At 41.1% G+C, this 23117-nt stretch overlaps 3 protein-coding genes across 7 annotated transcripts in view; 2 read left to right on the top strand and 1 right to left on the bottom strand.

Moving 5' to 3' along the window:
* kcnq5b (potassium voltage-gated channel, KQT-like subfamily, member 5b) overlaps nt 1-10106 on the top strand; it is a 66476-nt gene extending 56370 nt beyond the window's left edge. Inside the window, exons 9-14 of one of the 2 annotated variants that reach the window (XM_062564234.1) lie at nt 191-217; nt 3392-3615; nt 5017-5122; nt 5639-5770; nt 6089-6215; nt 6606-10106. In XM_062564234.1, coding sequence (XP_062420218.1) covers nt 191-217; nt 3392-3615; nt 5017-5122; nt 5639-5770; nt 6089-6215; nt 6606-7835 — 1846 coding nt within the window. In that variant the 3' untranslated portion in view covers nt 7836-10106. Of the gene's footprint in view, nt 1-190; nt 218-3391; nt 3616-5013; nt 5123-5638; nt 5771-6088; nt 6216-6605 lie in introns of both variants that reach the window. The other variant, XM_037471480.2, reaches the window with a different exon arrangement.
* Nucleotides 10107-10111: 5 nt separating this feature from the next.
* On the bottom strand, nt 10112-15510 carry LOC119217656 (elongation factor 1-alpha 1). Its single transcript, XM_037471481.2, has 8 exons — nt 15378-15510; nt 13189-13353; nt 12851-13030; nt 12299-12595; nt 11737-11887; nt 11219-11475; nt 10890-11124; nt 10112-10802 (listed from the first exon to the last, which is right to left on the bottom strand). Exons 2-8 carry the CDS (start codon nt 13330-13332, stop codon nt 10678-10680), a joined length of 1389 nt encoding a protein of 462 aa, XP_037327378.2. The 5' UTR covers nt 13333-13353; nt 15378-15510; the 3' UTR covers nt 10112-10677.
* Nucleotides 15511-16207: 697 nt separating this feature from the next.
* Nucleotides 16208-22311, top strand: LOC119218568 (zinc finger protein 239-like). Of its 4 annotated transcripts, none has more exons than XM_037473099.2 (4): nt 16208-16501; nt 18409-18442; nt 18849-19034; nt 19444-22311. In XM_037473099.2, the coding sequence occupies exons 3-4, from the start codon at nt 19017-19019 to the stop codon at nt 20569-20571; spliced, it is 1146 nt and encodes a 381-aa protein (XP_037328996.2). In that variant the 5' UTR covers nt 16208-16501; nt 18409-18442; nt 18849-19016; the 3' UTR covers nt 20572-22311. The 4 variants fall into 4 exon arrangements, with proteins under 4 accessions (XP_037328996.2, XP_037328995.2, XP_037328993.2 ...); XM_037473098.2 differs by having other exon boundaries at nt 16208-16538; XM_037473096.2 differs by lacking the exon at nt 18409-18442.
* Nucleotides 22312-23117: the final 806 nt, after the last annotated feature.

Raw genomic sequence — 23117 nt, 5'->3', positions numbered from 1 at the left:
TGCTCAAATGTATATTACACAGTAGTGCGGTTTGTCAACATGCTTAGCTCTAATTTAAGGTCTTTGTAATAAATCAGCTAAAATAAGCAGAACCATTGGTTTGGTCCCTCAGGCACAGTTGACACTGGAGTATAATGAAAAGATGCTAATATATATATTTTTTCTTCTTCTTCTCATTTTCCAACCCCAGGAAGGAGCAGGGAGAGTCAACCACAAGGTTTGTAACCGCTGAACAAACACGGCCTTCGGTTAGGTGGAATGGGGCTGAGTTTGACTGCGTAATACTTTTAATTTTGAATTTCTTGATAGTTTTATGTTAATTGTTTTGAAAATGTTATTCAAGAAAACAAACCATTTGAGAAGTTTGGCTTCTAAAAGAAAATAACAATTTTGTAGAAAAGCACGATTATATTCCTTAGGAACTTGGCTGTTACAAAAGACATTGCTGGACTATTTGTAGCAGAACAAGGAATTGTGTTGCTAGTAGGAAAACATTTTGTCCAAACAACGTCCAGCCCTCATTGTGGAATAATTTCAAGCGTTAAACACAAAGACCCTCGTTGCTCCACTTCCATCTGAACAGCACTTGGTTAGAGAGCGTTGGGTCGTGCTACAGGCGGCCGGTAATGAAATGTTGACCCTGTGATGGGGACCCTAACACTAGCCCTATGTATGACTCATTGTGTTATCTTTTGGTTTGGTTCCATTGTCTATCTTTTTACATCATTTTTTCTCCTCTCAACAAAATTAGAATTTCAAATCAAGTAGTCATATGCATGTATTTGAGCATCCTGTTGCCTCAGGTATTCATTATAGTCTGATTAGAAATGATGTTTAGTTTGTAAAAAAGTGAGTTATTATTATCGATGTATTTTAGCTAATGCCACAAAGGGAGTACGGCATGTAGGGCAGTAAAGGCTGATTTCATATTTGAAACCTTGAGTAAACATCCGTCTGTAAATTACCACAGGACTGTAGGCAAACTTGGTGTCAAAAATATGTACTGTATTTACATTTCAGAGAAAGCCTAAGAATATCAAAAGTAAATAACCCAACTAAGCAGAGTGAGGCAGGCAGGAGACCTCCAGCCTCCACCTATGATTTTGTTTTTGCAAGCCCCTAAATCTATTTACCTTTCCACTGCAGAGCAGAGGAGACGATTTAAAGCCACATGGTGCCACGATTGGAGCTGACTCCCTTCATTTAGTATTTAGATTTATATATTAATCTCCAAAGTATTACATAACAGAAGCACAGTTATAAAATGCAGCTATATGAGAAAAAAAAATGAAAAATACGAAGAGTTCTGTTTCTTAATACCCTCTATGAAGCCACAAGCGTCTGTCGAAAGGTTACTGATCTTACACTGGTGACTCGTTGGCATTGCCCATCTGAATCCACATTGCTACATTAGTGGTATCAACACGAGGTGCGTGAGTCACCAAATTGCAGCCTTTTCAAACGGTGCTGTTGATGTTCATTTTCCTCCACTAAGCTGAATTGCCTTCATTCTGCTGCTTCTAAATATCAGTGGTAAGGAAAGCAGAAACTGGGCAAGTATCACCTTATATTTTGTAACCTTCCTACATACAGGATTACAAAGGATAGTTGCATTTATGCATCTGTTATTCAGGTGGGCTTTATGCACATGGCTAAAACAGATAAATACCAGGGCAAATAAGGGTACAGAAACTCTGTTTCATAGCACAAAACATTCAGAGTTAAATATTTCTACTTTGTTTCTTCATCATGTAACACATCCCCCGTATGTCTCCCCTTGGTTCTTTAGTAAAAGTCATAGTAATAAACAGAAGCTGCTGAGGAGGCTTACCACTTGGAAACATAGGTACACAGCGCTTCTGCTCGCGTGTTATATGCCCTTTTATTTGAGAATGCTGACTAATTCTTGGTGCATGGGTATCCGTAGGAGGCTCCGCAGCCTCAGAGGGGGCAGAGTAATTGAACGTTGCAGGGAGAGACATCAGTCACCTTCGTAGCAATACGCTATCTGCCTTTTGTTTGATCTTTGCCTGAGCAACGCGCATACTTCTGCCTCTTGTGGTTTTTGTTTTAACAACATTTGTCCTTTTCGAATATTTGTACCAGTATTCATTGTAAGTAGCAGATCCCCTTTGAAAAAAATAATGATCTGTAAGCTTTTTCCTGAATGTAAAATAATTTACTTCATAGATTAACATTGTGTTTTTCTTGCTGGTGTTAAATCCCAACTACTTATCACACTGTACTTCTCGTATCGTAGACGCAAACTTTAAATTCTATGGTACTATGTTTCTGGTCATCCAATCACTTGATGTTTCTCTGTATCCAAAATCAAAGACATGTTATATTCTAGATTTCTAGTGTCTAGCTAGTGAGAGAACTTTTCTTATATTAAACATGAATTCATTTTTTTTTTTAACAATGGCTGAAAAACAAATCAATCTCTCAATATGCACATGTCAGTCACTTCCTTGGACAGCACATGTTACTTGAGAAAGATAACAGTACCAAGGTGGTCTCCTGGCAACAATGACTTGGGAAGAGAAACCCATGACATTAGCGACATTAGCATGGAACGATTAGCAAGGTAGCTGCTCAACCCTCAACAAATATCTAAAATGTTTTCGACATTGGATGTTTTGCATCCAGCTAACACTGTGACGTAATCATGGCTTTGGCTGTAAAGGGGTCAATAAAGCTCGATGGTTGTCCATGATCTATTAAAAGTATACTGACCGAGCCACACTGGGTGAAATGACCAGAAACACCTAAAGAGCCATTCCTTTTGCAAGCAGTCATTATATAAATGTGAACAATTACGAAATCAGCAAACTCCCTTTCCTTCTCTTCTTCTAATGGCCTGTTCCTTCCCATTCCGAGTCTTGCATAACCTCACTTTTCGTGAATTGTTTCATGGCACTTAGGTGCATTAAAATCTTTAGCATTAAATGGAAATTTGTGACATGACATTACAACATTTATTTTTGTTTTGTAACTTGCTAAATATTTGGTGATAATATACTTTAGCTAATGCAGTGGATGAATACATACAACAAGATACATACAACAACTATACACAACACAGTGTTGACATACCTAACCTGAGCCTGCATTTTGTGTAAAGCATGTGCAATGCTGCAATGCATGCTGGTCTTCTCCACATTGTCCTGCGGTCCTTCAGCTTCATACTAGAAGATCAAGTCCTGGATGATTACATGACACGATCGTGTAAAGGAACAGCATCATGCCATGAGCTTGGATGACTTGTGTTATTGCTCTTACACTTTCGACATTAACACAAACTCACGTCATTCCACCTCTTCACAACGTCATTCCCTTCTCATTCTTCCTCCCCCTCCCGCTCTTCACTCGTCCCCATTTCACCCCGCAGTCAGAAGTTGAGCTTCAAAGAGCGCGTGAGGATGGCGAGCCCCCGAGGTCAGAGCATCAAGAACAGACAGACGTCTTCGGTGAACGACCGGCGGTCTCCGGTGGCTGAGGCTGGGACAGATGGGACCAGCCCGGCCAAGGTACAGAAGAGCTGGAGCTTCAACGACCGCACGCGCTTCAGACCCTCACTCCGCCTCAAGAGCCAGTCCCGCTCCACCACGGACGGTGAGTGGCGCCGTCTCATTTTTCCATTTCCAGACGAGGTCCAGCTTAGCTATGGACTAATTAGCAGCACCGGGTTTCCTAGGGGTTGTTGCCAATTCAGGATAAAATTCATTGTCATTCTCCCACACACAACATAGTGGAAATAGCTTTTTGATTAAGGTTAAATAATTACTAAACACTAAAATCATATAATTCTTGAAGAATAGCTCGAAATTGAGAAAATCTTGCATGTGTTTTGCTTTCTTGCCTAACGTTAGCTGAGAGCTCATTAATGAGCCCCTTAAAGTAAAATAAAATGGAAACTTGTGGTTTTATGTGTTATGCTTTTTGTTGATCGGGCACTTAGACTCTTATTGTCACTATAAAATATAACTATAGTATAATGCTGCTATTCTTTGGACTGAGCCAAGTTTCCCTGTGCTTTTATTCTAAGTTTTGTGGCTCTAACTTCATATTGACAAACAGAAATGAAATCCCTCTAATCCAACTCTCGACTGATTGATTGATGGAAGGTGGGTCTGTTGAACTCCAGCTGCCACGAGGGGGTCAGAAACGGCCAGTTGGCTGAGGCCTACTGGTGGCGACACAGGAATAAATGAAAACCAAAATGATTGGCTGGTTAGCCACGCTCTTTCGGGTAAAAAAAAAATGACTGTCACCAACATGTTGGCTAATTGAGATGTTAAGTGAGGGTTATATGAATAATGTCTGTTTTTGTTAAATGGAGAAAATCATTAATCCCCACTGTTTTACATTTTCATCAGGTGGCACACAATCCCGGAGCCTCAGTATCTTTTAACAACCAGTAGCTTTTACTCATCACACACATAAAAGCCGTTGAGCAAATACGTACATACTGTGCTCTATCGAGAGGCCTTTTAAAGCGTTTCATTAAACTGAGCAAATGGCTCAACTCTACAGTCCAGGACTTGTTCTGCAGCTCTGTGTGTACCTCCTCCAGGTGTCGTAACTCAGAAGGCCCATAAACAGAGAGAGGTATTGTCACGAGGTTGCATTGTGAGCAATATATCTGCAGGCACACCGGAGGCCTGTTCTTTACCACTACTCTGCTGTTTTGGACCAGCTAAAAACACAGTTTACAGTGTTTTTTTCAGACATGGGGGAAGGACTAACTTATTTTTTTCAGAAAAATATAGTTACTGATATATTGCCACAATTTTAAGATTACAAACGTCCCTTGTTGGGAACATCCATGTTGGGAAGACTGATAACAATTAGACAAATCTGATCACTGACGCCTGAATACAGAGGTTTCAGAGTAGAGTAACGCAACACAAGAAAATTCCCCTCCATCACAGTAAACTATTGTACGCACTCATATGAAAGATGGCTGGGCAGATGAACAATCTCCCTTTTTTTGTATCCTCGCATGAGCAGCAGACTCCAACATAGCAGGGGAGGATAGCTACGATGAGAGAGGCTGTCACTGCGAGATGTCGGTGCAGGACCTGCTGCCCTCTGTGAAGTCTGTCATTAGAGCACTCAGGTAGGTCCATGTGTCCTTTGAGCAACAACATTATGGAGGGTAGGAGAATTCTCAGCAGATAATACCTAATGCTTTTCATGACTCAGTTGCTTAATTGATCATTCATTTTTGTTTAAATACTTACTTTTTGAAGCCAGGCTTAGCTGTATTTCTCTCATTACTCGCAGATTTCTTCTTTTCAAACGAACACACTCAGTCAAATTCTTTTGGATTTTTATTTGAGGTGCATAAATTCAGAGCGTTATTTTTACATTTCTTCAGCTAAAATAATCAGCCACAATCTCAGTGGGTGTTTTTGGAATGTTTAAGTGATTGTTCAGGTGTTTTGCCTGTTTCCATCAGTGTAATGAAGCCATTTTAAAAATAAGTCAAATTTAAGGGTTTGTTTATTTTCATTTGCTGCAATTCTTGCAAAAATAATCTCAGCGCTTCTGGACCATCGCGGCACGCCACATATATACTGACTGTATAAGAGCTCCTCCTTGTGGCTAATTAATTTTCCTTTGCTGTGTGCAGGATAATGAAGTTTCATGTTGCCAAAAAGAAGTTTAAGGAGACTCTGCGTCCTTACGATGTCAAGGATGTGATTGAACAGTATTCTGCCGGTCACTTGGACATGCTTTGTCGCATCAAGAGCCTGCAGACCAGGTAGGAAGACAGACTACACATAATGCAACAATTAAAACATCAGCTGGAGGACTTTGCTGTTCATCTCGAGCCGTTTAAGCACACACAAACTGATTCTTCTGTGTGTTGGTTTGTGTGTGTGTGTGTGTGTTGCATTGGCTTCCCTCGCCTGTTGGACATTGGACAGTAGCCACAAAAACCTTCTCCTCCTGCATTCTCCATGTTTCCCTGTTTGTTTGGATCGCATAGCAGATTTCTACTACTTGTACTTACTTTCTTTCCATCATTAATGTCTCATTTTGTTTGCTTGTTTGTCTGCGTGTGTGTCTGTGTGTACAGAGTGGACCAAATCCTCGGAAGAGGTCAAATACCTTTGGACAAAAAGATTCGAGAAAAGTTGCTGTCTGATGGAGACATTTTGGAGGACATGAGCATGTTTGGTCGAGTCTGTAAGGTGGAGCGACAGGTGTGTGTTTTGCTTATTTTTCTGGTTCAGGCTCATTCTTCTAATTGAACTGCAGTTTGTCACGAAAGTTGATCCCTAAGAAATGTACTGTTAAGCTATGTATTACAATATTACTCTGCTAAATATCATAATGATATATACTGAAATATGTTTTGGCTGGAAAATATTATATCTTCATGCCTATTGTTCTAATTTAATTATTGAATTATTATATATTGTTAGCAAATCAGCTCTTGTTCCACCAGGAATAGCAGCATGTATTCCTCCAACATAAAAATGACAAATGTTTGAACCCCACCCGTTGTTTCACCGGAATAGTTTGAAAAGGTTATTATCACATATCGAAGCTCCTGCTTTCTCATCTCCCATCCTCCCTCTCCCTCCCCACAGGTCCAGTCCATTGAGTCAAAGCTTGACTCCCTGCTCGACATCTATCGTCAGGTTTTGCGCAAAGGAGCGTCTTCAGCCCTCACACTCTCCTCTCTGCCCCTGTTCGAGTTGGAGCAAACCTCTGACTACCACTCCTCCGTCTTTGGAAAGGACCTGTCCAGCTCCACTCAGTCCAGCAGCAACGCAGCGCTTCCCCCCGGGAGCAACTCTCACATCTCACAGGGAGGTCTCCATCTCATCCTGGCGCCCCCCAACGAGCTCAACCTCAATCTCAATACCTCCCCATCCACGGGCCTCCCATCTTCCCCTTTCAGCCCGTCACCGCTGCCTCAACATCACCATCACCAACAGCGTCACGCTCATCACCTCCACCATCATCATAGCCAGGCTCAGGTCATGACTCCTGAAAGTGGCACGGATGAGGCTGTGGGGAGATCTCCACCCATCCTCACCCCAAATAGTATCGGTATTGGTGGAGGAGTTGGAGATGGGGCGTTTCCTCTGCTGGCGAGGCTTCCACCGCCACCCCCTCCCAGCCGGAGCGCGGGCCCGACCAACCTGCCGCATACGACCTCCACAGGGGTGTCCCCTTACATGGACGATTTTGGTGGGAGTTTAAGATTGCAGATGGAGGGCAGAAGTTTTGGGAAGGACCTCGAGTTTGGGCCCGGCGGATTGGGCCAAAGGGTGCAGAGCAGCACCAACAGCAATTGCAGGCCCTATACTAAGGAGGAAGGCTCCTGGAGGAGGCACATGAGCCTGGAGCTGCATCCCCTGGTGGCGCCAGCCCTCGGATGCTGCTCAGGTCCCAGCCAGGTGAACTGCTTGGGCAAGTCCATGTCAGTGCAGGACCTGATGCAGGCGGCCCCGGGGAGCGTCCAGGACGCCCTCTCATCTCCAAACCCCAGTACGAGCAGTGACTCCCCTATTGGCTACCGCAGCTGTAGCCAAGACCCCGGGGGAGGAGGTGGCGTTGGACGGAGCGGTGGAGAGGGATGGGGTGAGGAGGACCTCTTTATCAGCGACAGGGACCTAGAGGCGCAGGGATTTGACTTCTTGTCTCTGGGGACTACTGAGGCCGGCACCTACTCATCAGAGCTCCTGAAGGCTGACACCAGGGAAGGGACAGGGTCTCACGGCTCCAACCGCAGCCTGGCCAGCAGTCACACATCCTCGCCCTCGGCTGGCAGCGCCAAATTGCTGAACTTGCCGCACGTACGGCTAAAATAAAGCTTGACGTCTGAAGGCACACCTCACAGGGACCGTTTTTGTCATTTTGGGAGGGTGGGAATTAAACAGTGGGAAACTTTTTGTTTGATTTCATGTCGATCTATTTGATAAGAGTCGCAGTATTTTCATACAGGCTGATCATATGGCATATCATTGCCATATGATTTATTCTTTGTTTTAAACTGTGATTTGGAAATTGGAGATAAAAGATGAGGACAAAGAGTGAGCATTGCTTTTTTGTATTTAAAGGCACTGACATTAGTAAGGCCAGACAAGGCAAGTTTATTTGTGTAGCACATTTTAACAACATGGAAATTCAAAGTGTTGCACATAAAACATCAGGCAATGACATAAATAGTCAAAAACATCCACTTCATCCTTGAATGTGGTTTAATTAAAAGCAGCAGCAAACAGAAAAGTCTTTAGTCCTAATTTAAAGCAGCTGAGAGTCTCAGAGACCTGCAGCTTCCAGGTATGTGGAGCAGAACGCTGCCTCTCCATCTTGGGTTCTGACCCTGGGAACAATAGTTCACTTCAGGTAGGAAGTCATGGACATCAAACACTCCCTCCGAGAACACAACTCATATATTTTTGAAGAAATCCCGTTCCTGCCTCTTCAATCCGATGAAAGGCTTCAATATTGAAGGTAATATGTTAACTTGCCATTGCCTAAACTTTGGAGTCTTGTTTAAAATCACCATTTCTATTTTATTTCCGGAATATTTTAGAAAACCAATGACGGTTGTCCACAAAAATACCAAACACAAGGACCTAGTGTACAAGTGTATGATGTGCACTACAGCTCTTTTTTCCTGGGAATTTCTGAATATGGGCAAAACAGTTTTTTTTTTTATTTGTATACTTTCTACAGCTCCAGGTTGGCAGTTATGTTTGTAAAAAAAGATCAGTTGGACTTCTGACATTTGCTTGAGCTGTGTAATTTTCAAGTATATGGTGTTTGTACACTTAAAACATTTGGTTTTTACTTTGTCGCAGTTTGCACGAAGAAGAGTTTACATTCTGCAACTATTTTATGCATTCTGATTTCCTCATATGTTCTGTATATGTGTGTATAAGTGCAAACTTACAGAACATATGTTAATTAGAGCCATCAGTATATGACATTTCAATATTTTTAATATGTATTCTATTTACTTCTTACTGTAAAACAAGCCAACATTAACCTATACATAGAGGCCCAGTACCAACTACAAAATACATTGATATGCCGGAAAGCCACCAGAATCTTAAACATATTCTGATACAGATAAACGCCGCCCAACTGAATCTTGGGTTTAGTTCAGACATCAGAGAGGAACCATGTGCTGTTATTGATTCTGGGATCAGCGGCCAGTTGGTTTTGCAGCTGATGGGCGGCTACGGATTCACACACATCTTGAATGTTATTTCTTGGTTCACAATATCAGTTTGATGTTTATTCAGATTGAGTTGACAAAGTACTTTTGTTTTGGTTCAGAAACCGATACACTGAAATAAATATTCAGAACTTTAACCGTTTATTGCATTTAGCTTCAGTTTTTACATGAAATGATGATATCTAATCATCGTCAATGTTTGCTTTTTTCATACAGTGTCATGTAGGATTATTGTTGCTTCCTTGAAGTGTATTTTCTGAAGAATGTATTCCTGTTGCATGGTACAGAATCAGGTTAATAAAGATGGCACCACAAGCGTCAGTTAAATTATACAAATAATGCATCCAAAGCCTCAGTGGTAAATAATCAACATTAGCTTGCGGTACCTAAACAAAGATATTGAAAACCAGAATATATGTGAAGGAATGTTGGGGTCAGTTTGCTTTGTGGATTTGCTTAGTGTATTTTTACTTTTTCAAATATTTACATTTATTTAGCATGAAGAGGTTGTCATATACAGTACAAATCTATAACTGAGAATGAATGCCATGTCTGTAAGACAAATCACTATGTATGGTTCAGCTTGACTGCATCAGAAGAAAAAGAACCTAAAAATGTGCAGTACATACAATATATTGGTGCCTTGCTTTTGTGGTACATATTCATTTCCATATCTACAATTTTCAGAGATGTGCATTATGTTCCTTCAAACAGAAATAATTGTTGCACTGTCTTCGTTTTGTAGATGTTTTCATTCAAGGAACTTATTCCAAGATAATTTTGCTACAGGGCATAAAACACATCAACATTCTGTCTCGTTTCTTTTAATTTATTTAAATTATGTGCACAGATTTACACACTCGTAATAACCTCAGTTAGATTCATGAAGCCTGTAATTGAACTTTTATTCTCATTCAACAATAAAGGAAATTCTATGACGAGTCTGTCATTTGCGTTCTCATCATTCACTGAAAGTGAGAGGTTCTACAGACGTAGCAACAATACCAGCAACAAAGACGTTCTGTTTAAACAATTAACAATTATTAAAGTGCATGAACTAAAACAACAGTTACATTCAACAGAGCTACTGCACAAAGGATTAAGAATCCAGGAATCGGACAGTATCTGAAGCTTGTTGGTTGAACAGGAAACATTCATCTAACTCTGACTCGTGATTATTACTGATGTTTTGCAGTGATAGATGAGCAGCTTATCTTTTACTACAAAAGCACACACTTTAGACAGCTTTAATGCAAAAATGTTATGTTCTTCCACAAAGTCAGGGACACAGAATAACTAACAGTGTTGTAACGTGTTAATCACTTAACAGGCTTTGTAGTCCTTTTTTTTTTCCTTCTTCTGCTTTTGCGATGCATTGTGATAATAGACCAGACGCTGACTATTGAGTGCACGAGGTGCAGGGGGGTGCCTGAGGGTCTACGTCCACGACGGGCCCAGAACAACATTCATTTGACCTTCTGCGCCTTCTGCGCGGACTTGGTGATTTTACCGCTGCCGATGGCTTTCTTTTCCACACCTTTGATCACTCCCACCGCCACCGTCTGACGCATGTCACGGACCGCAAACCTCCCTGAGGAGAGGAAACACGTTTGTTGCCTTGAAGTTAGAGGTTCACATGGTCCCTGAGGTGAGAATAAAACAAGCAAAGTTAACTTACCCAGTGGTGGGTACTCAGCGAAGCTCTCCACACACATGGGCTTGCCCGGGAGCATGTCAACAATGGCTGCATCTCCAGACTTCAGAGCCTTGGGATTGTCTTCGAGCTTCTTACCGGACCGACGGTCGATCTTTTCCTTGAGTTCCGCAAATTTACATGCAATGTGTGCAGTGTGGCAGTCCAGCACGGGAGCGTAGCCAGCACTGATCTGACCGGGGTGGTTCAGGATAATCACCTGGAAAACAGCAAGGATCCATTAATTGCTCCTTCTCTTCAGCAGTGGTGTTTAAGTGGGTGCCATTTGCTGAGCTGAGCCCGTGTAGGCTGACCTGAGACGTGAAGCTGGCTGCCTCCTGCGGTGGGTCGTTCCTGCTGTCTCCGGCCACGTTGCCACGGCGAATATCCTTGACGGACACGTTCTTGACGTTGAAGCCCACGTTGTCGCCAGGCAGCGCCTCGTCGAGGGCCTCGTGGTGCATTTCCACGGATTTGACCTCAGTCGTCACATTGACAGGGGCAAAGGTCACCACCATGGCCGGTTTTAGCACGCCAGTCTCTACTCGGCCCACTGGCACGGTCCCAATGCCTGGCAGAGAGGAACATTAGCCCTGTGGTACATATGTATTGCACAGTGCTCTGAAAGAAAGGACAGTTTCTAAAGGACATAAAGAGCCGGAGGGAATTCTTCCCAGAGCTAATTCAGTTCAGTTCTCTTTTTGTCTCACAGTGCTCTGATTCCCAAAATACATTCAACGTATAATCTGTAAAAAACAAAAAACGTTGCTATACCAACAACCAATCACACACCTTTCACCCGTACAGACCACCACACCGTCTCCTCCCTCACCTCCGATCTTATAGACATCCTGCAGAGGCAGGCGGAGGGGCTTGTCAGTGGGGCGCGTGGGCGGATGGATGGCATCCAGAGCCTCAAGCAGTGTCGTACCGGAGGCATTGCCATCTTTACGGTTGATCTTCCAGCCCTTGAACCAGGGCATCTGTTGAGGGACAGGAAGCTAGGATGTTTACTGTGAGGTAACTGGAAAAGATAAAAAAGCAGCCACGCTGCCTTTGAAATGTTTTTATTTGGATGCAAAAAATGGGAGTCCTTGCTGTGTATTTCAGCTTTACATTATATTATACTGTATACAATATGTCTGTTAATTAAAGTGCTCTAAGACAGTGAGCAGAAGCCGCCCAGCATCATCAATAGTTTTTAGTCTGAACTCTCCAGCCTGTCTCCCTCTGGGTGCTGCTTTTTAGCTCGTTTGAGCTCATGACACAGCTGCATGGATGGAACCGGAGGACACACTAAAGTTGCACCATGTTGCATTTCAATGCTTTAATGCAATTGACGCACAGAATCCTTCCACCTTATCTGTAAATACTGTGAGCATAAATACACTCACATTGGGGCTGGGTTCCAGCATGTTGTCTCCGTTCCAGCCAGAGATGGGCACAAAGGGCACCGTGGCAGGGTTGTAGCCAATCTTCTTGATGTAAGTACTGACTTCCTTCACAATCTCCTCGTAGCGCTTCTGGCTGTAGTTGGGCTCCGTGGAATCCATCTTGTTGATGCCCACAATGAGCTGCTTCACTCCCAGGGTGTATGCGAGGAGGGCATGTTCACGAGTCTGCCCGTTCTTTGAGATGCCAGCTTCAAACTCGCCAACGCCTGCAGCCACGATCAGCACAGCGCAGTCGGCCTGAATGGGGCACGGAGATAAGCTCTCAACCAACCTCAGCTCATTTGCACAACTTTTTGAACTTGTCTGACACTAGTTTCAGTGGAGTAAAAAACTTCTAGCTTTACCCAAAACCTTGTTATGCTTTCTTTCAGAAACACTTAGCTCTCCTTCCTTTTCTTGTGTGTTTTTAACTGCTTTCCTCCTCCAGAGCTTGTCTCTCTTTGTCATACATTTTCTCATTTTGTATTTTTCTTCTCTGCTCTCCCCCTATACCTGAGAGGTCCCAGTGATCATGTTCTTGATGAAGTCCCTGTGCCCTGGAGCATCAATGATGGTGACGTAGTACTTGCTGGTCTCAAACTTCCAAAGAGAGATGTCAATGGTGATGCCCCGCTCACGCTCTGCCTTCAGCTTGTCCAGGACCCAGGCGTATTTGAAGGAGCCCTTTCCCATCTAAAGGACAACAACACCATGTCAATTTCATTTAACTAAATGTTATATTTGATAAATGCTTCAAATAGTTCATAAGCTCACAATACTTTAGAACTAGAACACTTCCAGTGGCAAAGTAGGAAACCAAGGATTATTCAATTAGACAATAGGAGTCATACCTCCGCAGCTTCCTTCTCAAACTTCTCGATTGTTCTCTTGTCAATGCCCCCACACTTGTAGATGAGGTGGCCGGTGGTGGTGGATTTCCCTGAGTCGACGTGTCCTATCACCACAATGTTTATGTGGAGCTTTTCTTTCCCCATAGCGGCTCACCCTGGACAACACTGTGAGATTGCAGCAAAAGAATGATCAAAAACCTCCAGCAGGAGACCAAGATCCCATATCTGTAAGGAGCTATCACTTCCTTCACATATACCTGATGCATGTCTGAATAGTAATGATCTAATCTGCGTGGGACGTTAAAGCTCAACTCAAAGTGCAGAATGAAGGCCTCCATGTGTAAGTACAGTACAAGTAACTGGAAACTTCCATTGCACATAATGAAGTGCATTATGTAGTAATGCCTTAATGAATCATATTATGTATGCAGATGATCTTGTGATTTTTAGCCCAAGCAGTGCTGGTCTCCAGCAGCTACTTAATACATGTACTGTCTATGGTGTTGAACATGATATAAAATACAATGCCAGTAAGCTATTTTAATTTGTAAAACAAAAGAAGACAGATTTATAAAATTCTCTAATTTTAAATTGTCTGATAATTACCTTGTTGCCTGTGATAAGGTGAAATATGTTGGACATTTTATTACAGAACGGATGACCGATGATGATGATATTTAAAGGCAATGTCGTAACATGTATGCACAAGCTAACATTCTCTTGTGCAAATTCGGTATGTGTACAGATGGAGTGAAGATGTCTCTGGTTAGAGCTTATTGTACACCACTCTATACTACACACTTGTGGTCCAGGCAAGTCTACAGAGACTTATAATGATGCCATGCGAATATTGCTTAAGAGGCCTAGATGGTGTAGTGCCAGTGATATGTTTGTCACTGCGAGAGTTAACACTTTTAAAGGTGTACTAAGAAACCTTATGTATAAATGTATCTGCCGGGTTAACGTTTCTGAAAATGTCATTATCCTGGCCATGTCAAATATAAAGTTTAGCACTACACACTACCAGTCCCAGCTGTGGAGACATTGGTAAAGCTGTTTGTTCATGCAGCCTTTGTAGGTCTATGTACTCAGCTTGTGACCCTGTATTTTATTATGTATTTACTGTTTTTTTTTTGTACTATCTGGACCGTGAGTCTGTAATATAGAGTTGATTGACTGATTAATCAACCAATGCCGAGATATGCATTACTCATGCAGTAGCCTACTGCTTAAATTTGGTCAGTTAGGGGCTTCACTCCCTGCTGAGCATGTTTCACCTATCGGTGCAGGACGCACTGCAGCAACTACAGGGAGAGACGATTCTAAACGTTGCTGCAAGTCTGTAACTGACCTAATTTAATCGGAAATTGAAGAAAGAATCAATTTAGTGTCTGTGTTTAGTGCAGTAACTGAGTTGATCCGTGAGTTTAGCAATCAATTTAAGGGAACTACGTCGATTGAGTGTTGCGTCGATGCGTCCGATGGCGCGCGCCGCTGGCCACGGACACGAGCGCGATTCCAAACTGCGCCGAACTTTATGTAACTGCGTCTTCATCTCACTATTCAAAACATACATGGTAGTGATCTACAAAACATCCATTATACGTTCATTGCTCTGTTCATATCCCGAGATACTAGGAAAAAAATATCACACGACTGGACCCAACTCGCAAAAACGTGGTTTAGTTGATCTCCATCTCAGATCTCCCGATGGAATTGATTGGTGCTTACAGTATGTCGGAAAAATACATTTGCAGGAGACACCGCAACGACGAAGAAGCAGCGAACACTACACGGCGGCAGATTGTTGGGTCTGGTTGATCCACCTTGCAGACGGATACGCAGCACTGTTGGTTTGCCTGCGGCGGCCGGATGATGGACGCAGAATATCCCCGCGTGACTGTCAGCTATCCGCTGAAACTGCGCCATACCGGCCTAGCCAGCAAGTGGCTACACACCCCATGCACGCCCGTCTGCACCATTTGGTCAATGTTTAAATTACCATGACGTCAAAGCCACACAATATTTAACTATCCCTTTCTCTTTTTTTTCTTTTACTGTAATAGACTTAAATAACAGTTAGTACAAACACCGCTGATATTGCCAGTCTTGCCTGATCGTGGATACTGAGGAAAAATGCATGTTAACTGTTGGTGTTAACATTGGAAAAGTTTCCTCTACCTTCCTACCTTTGTTTCAGTGGTGCCTTCACTGGTTCACTGCAATGACACAGGAGATGCTGTTTTAACACACACGCAGCCAATGTAACACTATGACAGGTGGCGTAGAAAGCGTCATTTACTGAAGTTACGAGGTTTGGCCACTAGGTGGAGTGCTGCGATAACAGAGAAATGAACCAGATTCGACCACAAAAAGAAGTCTATTTTGTGCTTAGACAGATTTTATTTTTTCAATTCCTACTTCAGTTGATAGAGTATAGCACATCACAAAATGATAAAATGAGCACATCTTATGAGATACATTACTTCAAACATGCAACATTTCCCTTTTCTAAGATTTACTTCATTTTCAACTGGGGTGAACTACTAACAATAATAATACAAGGAGTTATTCTAAATGAAATCACAAAAAGCACTAGATATTGTAGCGAAAATATGCATTTAAATTCAAGGACCTGTAAGGTGTGACGGTTTGAGCAACTTGTGTCCTTATGACTAAAAATAGTCAATGATAACGTCAAAAAATATGATGTACAATTGAGGGTATTAATTTCATACTTTTTACTCCTTGATGTGAACGTCTCCCAGGCTGTGTTCTTACCAAATTAAATTGTTCTTGTCCAAACCACTTCAACAATAAAAAGCAAAGATGGGAGACAAAAGATGGGAGAAAAAAAACTACCAACGATACCAATGACACCCACTTAATAATTTTAATTAAATGAAATAAAAGTGAGACTAAGAGAAAGGTGAGGAACTGTTGGATGCAATTTCCCATGTGACACAGTTTTACTTTGGATATCTCCTTCCTTCTCTCGTTGGATTATCTACGGCTCCACACGCCAGTCCTCTAGGGGGCAGTGAGGCGCACTGGTCTGCCGGCCATCAATAAACACTAAAGAGAAGCGTAGTTACCTTAAATCAGATAAATAGAGTTACCATAAATGTCATTAAGGAGTATTCAAGAGTACGCAGGTTAAGGAAAGGAATTCGGTACTCCAATGGAAATGGTCTAGAATGAAAGAGGCACCGTAATGGACGTCCCAGAAGATGGCAGCAGCGAAGCCCCGTTGCCGTAAAACACCAAAGAACAAGATTATCCAAGATGGTGACATTTGCGTGGCAGCATAATAGTACGTTAACTGAAGATAACCCGTGGGGGAGCGAAATGTATGTGTTGTACTGTTTTAATGGCACGATTCGGGTTCGTTGGTGGTTTAAAATATGGTATTAAAATGTAGCGCCTGGCTTCCGGCTCCTCGCCGCTCTCTTCCGAGTTTAGATGCCTTATGCTAATGCTAGGCCGCGGCGGTGCTAAGCTAACGTTCACCCAGTGATGACAAGCGTTGTTGTTGTTTGTTGGAGCGAAATAATGAGATAACGTTACGTATATAGACTTCGGACTTGATGGACCTTAAACTCTACTAACCCTTATCAACGGGATCGACATCGTCGGCCGCCGTGTCTGGTGGATGATGAAACGTTACAATGCAGTTTGTGTTGAACACGTTGGCGACGTAATGTTGGCATTTATTCTGTGTCCATTTACACACACAAATGAAAATCTCTTGATAAAATGATGAGTGTATTACGATCTCACATTGATCTGTCTGCGTTTTGAGTGTCCGGATAATGGTCCTAAAGAGGACCAACATACCACAGATGTTTGCTGGTTTGAAACATCCTGGGAAGCCTTTTCCCCCAAACTGCACCAAAGCACACACTAAACTCAAATGACTCCATAGGAGTTTTACATTTGCTCCTATTATTATATATATATTGAATAAAAACATTCCACGGACGACCTGTCAAAGCAGATCATGGGAAAGCTGCATCTTTTTTACGTTTCCCCTTCACACTAATCTTGCTCATTATTGCATTTTGGAGAGTTGTGAAAAAGAAGAAACACATATCTAAGTTTATAAAATTGAATGCAATTTTTTGTTTAGAAAATGCAAGCTGTTGCATTTTGAAAAAATGAACTTAATGCATAGTACACCAAAGGATACTTAATAAAAGCTGTGTACAAAAAAGAACTCAAAACCCGCCCACATGCATTTATCAAAGCAGGTGACTGTTATCCGGCTTTGAAACTAGGCCTGGAGAGAGTCCCGGTGGTGCTGTTCCACTGGCACGGTGCACGTCAGGGGAATGCAACTAGTCTGACTAGATATTATACATTTCAGTCTGACGATGGTGCTTGAGGATAAGTAATGGATCCTCAACATTGAGAGGATTCATTTACTGAAGTTGTTCAGTTGTTTCTTGGTAAGCTACCATAGGTTTAAAGGTGTATGTCCATGGAGTAAAGTGCTAAATGGACAGCTGATGCTTCCACCGTTAGTCCCTGTCTGATGGCACTCTTAACGAACTGTAGCAATATTTCCTTTATAGTTCTGTGTATAGCTTTTGTTAATTTTCTCAAGACTTTGGACTAGAGTTGCAGGGATTTGCTGATACATGATAGATTACAAAACTGTTGATTTGATTCACAGAATCAGCAGTTGTCGCTGTCTGTAGTTCGGGGCGGGGTTTTCAATGAAATACAAAGACTAAATGAATCTGTGTTGCAGCCATCCTTTTGAATGCAAGGTTCAGTATTTTTTTAAATGATGGGAATAAAATATTCAAATTAATCATATGTTTTAATATTTATTTGGGAAACATAAAATACATCTTTATATTTGATGAATTAGTATAGATTTATAAATAAAAATAGTTCAATTAGTCGATTGAGTAAATTCCATCTGGTAGTTGGGGTAGTTGGAATTCTGAATATTTAAGGGCTCTTCCACAGGTCAGTTAAGCAGTAGTTTCAAATCCTATTTCTGACTTTTTGGTCTCTAAATTAAATGATCAAACATGGATATTATCAAATAAATAATAAAAAGAATTCCAGGTTTCAGATCCATTATCACTTTTATGTGGGTTTGAAAATTACTAGATAAACTGCAACTGGTATTGTGCCTGCCTGAAATTACAATATGATTCTAAAAAGAAACTATGATAACATAACTGGTTCCATTTTTTTTATCTGAAGGAATGTCATCAATGAAGCCTCAAGATTTTTTCAGGTACACATAGCCTTGATCAGGTCAAAATGCACAACAACCCAACTGGGTGGCATGACTTCTTTAATCTGAGATCTTTGTCTCTCCTTGCAGCTGTTGACTTGATCGTTCTGGTCTTCCACTACTAAACAAAATATAAACATAATAACAGTAACACTAGCTAAAAGGCTACTTTCAATACAAATATTGCTGTATTGTCAGGATTCTGTATTAGTATGCTTGCTATCTTTTGGCACAGCATTCACTGCACAACCTATTTCTTCCCTTGGACACTATTTCTAAAACTAAAAATATCAAATGATATGCATGATTTTAGGATATGTTGAACTGTCTCAGCAACATCAAATAACATGAATATCCTTCCTTTGACATTGTATTTATTTTTGCATGATCTGTTTTCTTTTGGCAGATTCACCTTGCAACACACTTCCCCTGGTTGCTGTTGGCTCCCCACCACTCCCCAACTTTGTCCAGATATTTTTAATAACAGCCATATGATCATCGTCATCGAGAACACTTTGGATTGCATTCAAGATCTGAACTTGGAGAACGTGACTTCCACCAATTAGCCAGTGAAATGAGTTCTTCTGAAGAGGTGAGATCAACAATATCCAGTATTTGTCATTAACAAAAACGATAGCCCTGTCATCATCTTGTCCAGTAATGTAGTATTTTACAGGCTGTTTGAAACAGAAAAGCAGTTGCAATATGAATGGTATAAAATTATATTGAAACTGATTTACACAATGCAGACTGAGTAATTAGGATATGAAAACGGAGGTACATCTGTTGCAGTAAGTTTCAAACGACTAAGACAAACGACTCAAACAAGGTCCAAACCAAATGTTCGGAGGAATACACAAAGCAACCAAACTTAACCTATTGCATTACGTCATTGTCATCAACATCATTGACCAAGACAAAAAAGTGCCCACCACCTTTTATCAAGATTGCCTTTTTATATAAATTTCTCCACTGACGTTTATTTCTCCATTTGTTCACAGTTGAAACAGACGGACACGGACAGCAGCAGATCCCACCAGTGTCAGAAGTGTATGAAATCTTTTAGTCGGATTTGCAGTCTAAGGAGACATGAACTCACTCACACAGCAGAGAAACTGTACACCTGTGAACAATGTGGTGGCAGTTACAGCGAACTAACAGCCTATAATAGACATTTGGAGACCCATACTGAACAAACTACATTCTGCTGTGAAAAATGTGAGAGGTATTTCAGTGACCAGAGTTCATATAGAAAACATCTACGCGACCACACTGGACCATACCAGTGTGACCAATGTGAAAAAACTTTCAGTTACTTCAGTATTTACAAGATACACACGCGTGTCCACACTAAAGAAAAGCCATACAGCTGTGATCAGTGTCCGAAAACGTTTAGTTTTTTAAGTTCATACAAGCGACACCAGCTGAGCCACACCGGAGAGAAGCCGTACCAGTGTGACTTTTGTGGAAAGAGTTTTACGCAGTCCGGGCATTTCAGTCTGCATCTGCGTAACCACACTGGAGAGAAACCATACGAGTGTGACCAATGTGAAAAGAGTTTCAGTGACCTAAGTAGTTACAAGATACACCTGCGTGTTCATTCAGGAGAGAAACCATACTGCTGTAGTCAGTGTGGTAGAAGTTTCTCTCAGTTGGGTAATTACAAATCACATTTGCGTATTCACACCGGGGAAAAACCTTTCCGCTGTGAACTATGCGATAAAAGCTTCTCAATTTCCAAAACGTATAAACAACATGTGCGTACGCACACAGGAGAGAAGCCTTACCAGTGCAAAGAATGTGGGAAAGGTTTCGGTCGTCTAAGTAATTACATGCGTCACCTTCGTATCCACACGGGAGAGCAACCATACAGCTGTGACCAATGCGGGAAATCTTTCAATAGTTCATATAGTTACAGCCGACACCTGCGTGTGCACACGGGAGAGAAACCATACTGGTGTTCACACTGCAAGAGACTATTTACGCGATCCCAGTCCTTAAAAAAACACCGCTGTATTGCAATAGATGATGACTACATGGATGAGAGAATGGATAACAGTCCAACAGTGTGTAAGAAAGAACTGAGTTGCTCACCAACAAGCGACGACCAACAAAAAACAACAAAATAATCCATTGCATGTTCACGATAGCTATGTGGCGCAGATGTGGCTTTTGTTTGTGTTGGTAATAGTTTTTAGCAAACAGTGGAGCCTTATTGCACAGGAATATAATATCTTCTTGTCTTGTTCTTGTCAATGTCTTTGGATACACTCAATATTTTCCATGTCTCTATTCTGCATACTCTTAAGCTAGAATTGAGAAAAAAAATAAGCTTTTATGTGTATGGCACCTTTCTTACAAGAGATGCAGGCCAAAGCACTTTGAATTAAAATAAATGTTTCAAAAACAATGTTAAAAAGTGAGTTAACTCATACTGAATAATCTTTTTTTTACCATTAACTGTATTTAAGTCAAACAATAGCTTGCTATTGGTGAATCACCAAGCTCATGTTAACATAAGTTATCAGAATGTGACACTAATAATCATCATTCAAAGAGGACTGTGGTGAGACTCAAGTGTTAATTATGTCATTTTAATTTTATAAGCAGTCAATTACTCCAAACACAATTAAAACACTTGACTGATTTGGAAATTTGTATATTTGTATATGTATATTATACTATGAAGTACTTTTCTGTACATAGTTACATTACAATGTGAATTAAGATTAATTACACAAAAAATAACACATTAAACATTTTTTACGCATTTTTACACTTATTTTTTGCACCGCGGAACGTTTCTCACTGGATGAGTTTTGGAGGACCGATTATACTGGAGCAGCAACTAGCGTTCATGACTTCAGACAACAACAAACCACAGTGAACATGAACGAAGAAGCTGACGAGACCGTGTCGGTTGGCCCCGTGAATGGGACATTTTATTATAATAAACACACGGATGGAAGCGTCGATAAGAGCGTGGTTGTGTGCAAGCTGTGCAACAAGGAATTCACATCGAGCCTCAAGTATCACCTCAACACAAAACAATTAGCAGCTAGCGTGGACGTTAGCACGACTACGAGTACAAGGACCCACACACAACCCACACTGCACCAGATGACTGGTTTAAGGACCAGGGTAACTAAGTCCACGTCTGAAAAAATAACCAATGTTCTGAATGTACTTGAAAGTATTGGTCTACTTAAAAAAACCTATTTTACAGAAGGTCTACTTACCTATAGGCTACCTGAATTTCTGAAAGTACTATATTTCTAAATATGCTATTTCTACACTTGTCTGCTGGAATTGGTTGAACAAAAATAAAAATCCATGTGAAAAAAATTACTTCTCACTGTTCTCAGGTCAAATATTTATGCAATTAAAATGCGATTAATTTCGATTAATTAATTACAAAGCCTCTAATTAATTAGATTCATATTTTTAATCGAGTCCCGGCCCTAATATTAATACTAGATGAAATAAATGTTTGAATAGATGACGTTTGAAATAAAGGTTTTATTCGCATCTGCAAATGACTGAACATTTAAACTACACATCAACATTTTAGATAAGTTTGATTGGACTATAACACAGGTCACTAAAAGCTAAAATGCCAAATGAAGATAATCTTGACGTTTCTGAATTTGATGTAGTCTGTCATTCTGATATCTGAAGTTTGAATTTGAAGTCTGCCTACATGTGTTCTTTATTGATATACAAGTAATCATGGAATTAGAATTACCTTTTTATTAATTATTGAACTATTGCATTTTTAAAGTTATTCATGTAAAATGTTTACCTACATCTTTTGATAAATAATCTATGATATACAGACTCACATGATTGACGAAACTATTAAATAATGTGTCATGTATTTTTGTTCTTACTGGAACCTGGCTCTTATTAATCCATACAATCCCCTGCATTCATATTTGTGATGCCTTTTTTAGCATTTTCTATACAAGCAAAGACATTCAGGTAGATTAGTATTAAAACGCCCGCCTGCGGCTCCATCGTCTTGAAATACGTCACTGCCTGCTCGAAATAACATCATGTCATGTGAGGGGCTCGTATGGGCTCACATGCTGCCATCTGTGGGCGGTGCTTGGACGTGTGAAAACATCACTGAGACGCGACGGTTCGTTTTGAACAACAACTTACGGCTCCTGAACAGATTAAAGAGATTCTGCTATAGCAGCAGTTCTATCAGAAACGGGCGAGCCGTTCTTTATTGAAAGAAGAGAAAATGACTACACTAAAGGCTTGTCTCGATGGCAAGGAGGTTCCTGCTCCTCTGCTGACCTGCTTCTGGAAGAGCTTGAGTGAGAGATTGTTCATCTAATCACCTGGATGTTTTCTTTTTTTCATACTCCATAGTTGTTTAAATGATTCACAACACATCAATGCACCGGAGCACATATTACTTCATTCATCATGAACACAGTGTTTATTTTGACTAAATTCCACATACACCGTTTTGCTACTCCAAACACTGATTAATATGCTTTTTGAAACACCGTAAATCGATGCAACATTTTCAGATTTCTTCGATTTGAAGAAATGGGCTTGGAGCTGACTGAATCAGAAATTCAAGGGAAGTCGTAGGGTATTGAAAGATGAACAAAAACATATATTTTTAGCTCACTATTGTGGGATTTGAAGACAATAAGAC

The sequence above is a fragment of the Pungitius pungitius genome, chromosome 9 (assembly GCF_949316345.1).
Source record: "Pungitius pungitius chromosome 9, fPunPun2.1, whole genome shotgun sequence".
NCBI classification, from domain to species: domain Eukaryota; kingdom Metazoa; phylum Chordata; class Actinopteri; order Perciformes; family Gasterosteidae; genus Pungitius; species Pungitius pungitius.
The sequence above is the reverse complement of the archived record's forward strand: the minus strand, read 5'-3'. Positions and strand labels throughout refer to the sequence as shown.

Coding starts and splice junctions, on each gene's coding strand:
- LOC119217656 (XM_037471481.2), bottom strand. CDS start 13,332: ATGGGGAAAGAAAAGCTCCACATAAACATTGTGGTGATAGGACACGTC. Junction 12,596..12,850: donor TGATCACTGGGACCTCTCAG/GTATAGGGGGAG, acceptor TGCCCCATTCAG/GCCGACTGCGCTGTGCTGAT. Junction 11,476..11,736: donor GGATGTCTATAAGATCGGAG/GTGAGGGAGGAG, acceptor CCTCTCTGCCAG/GCATTGGGACCGTGCCAGTG.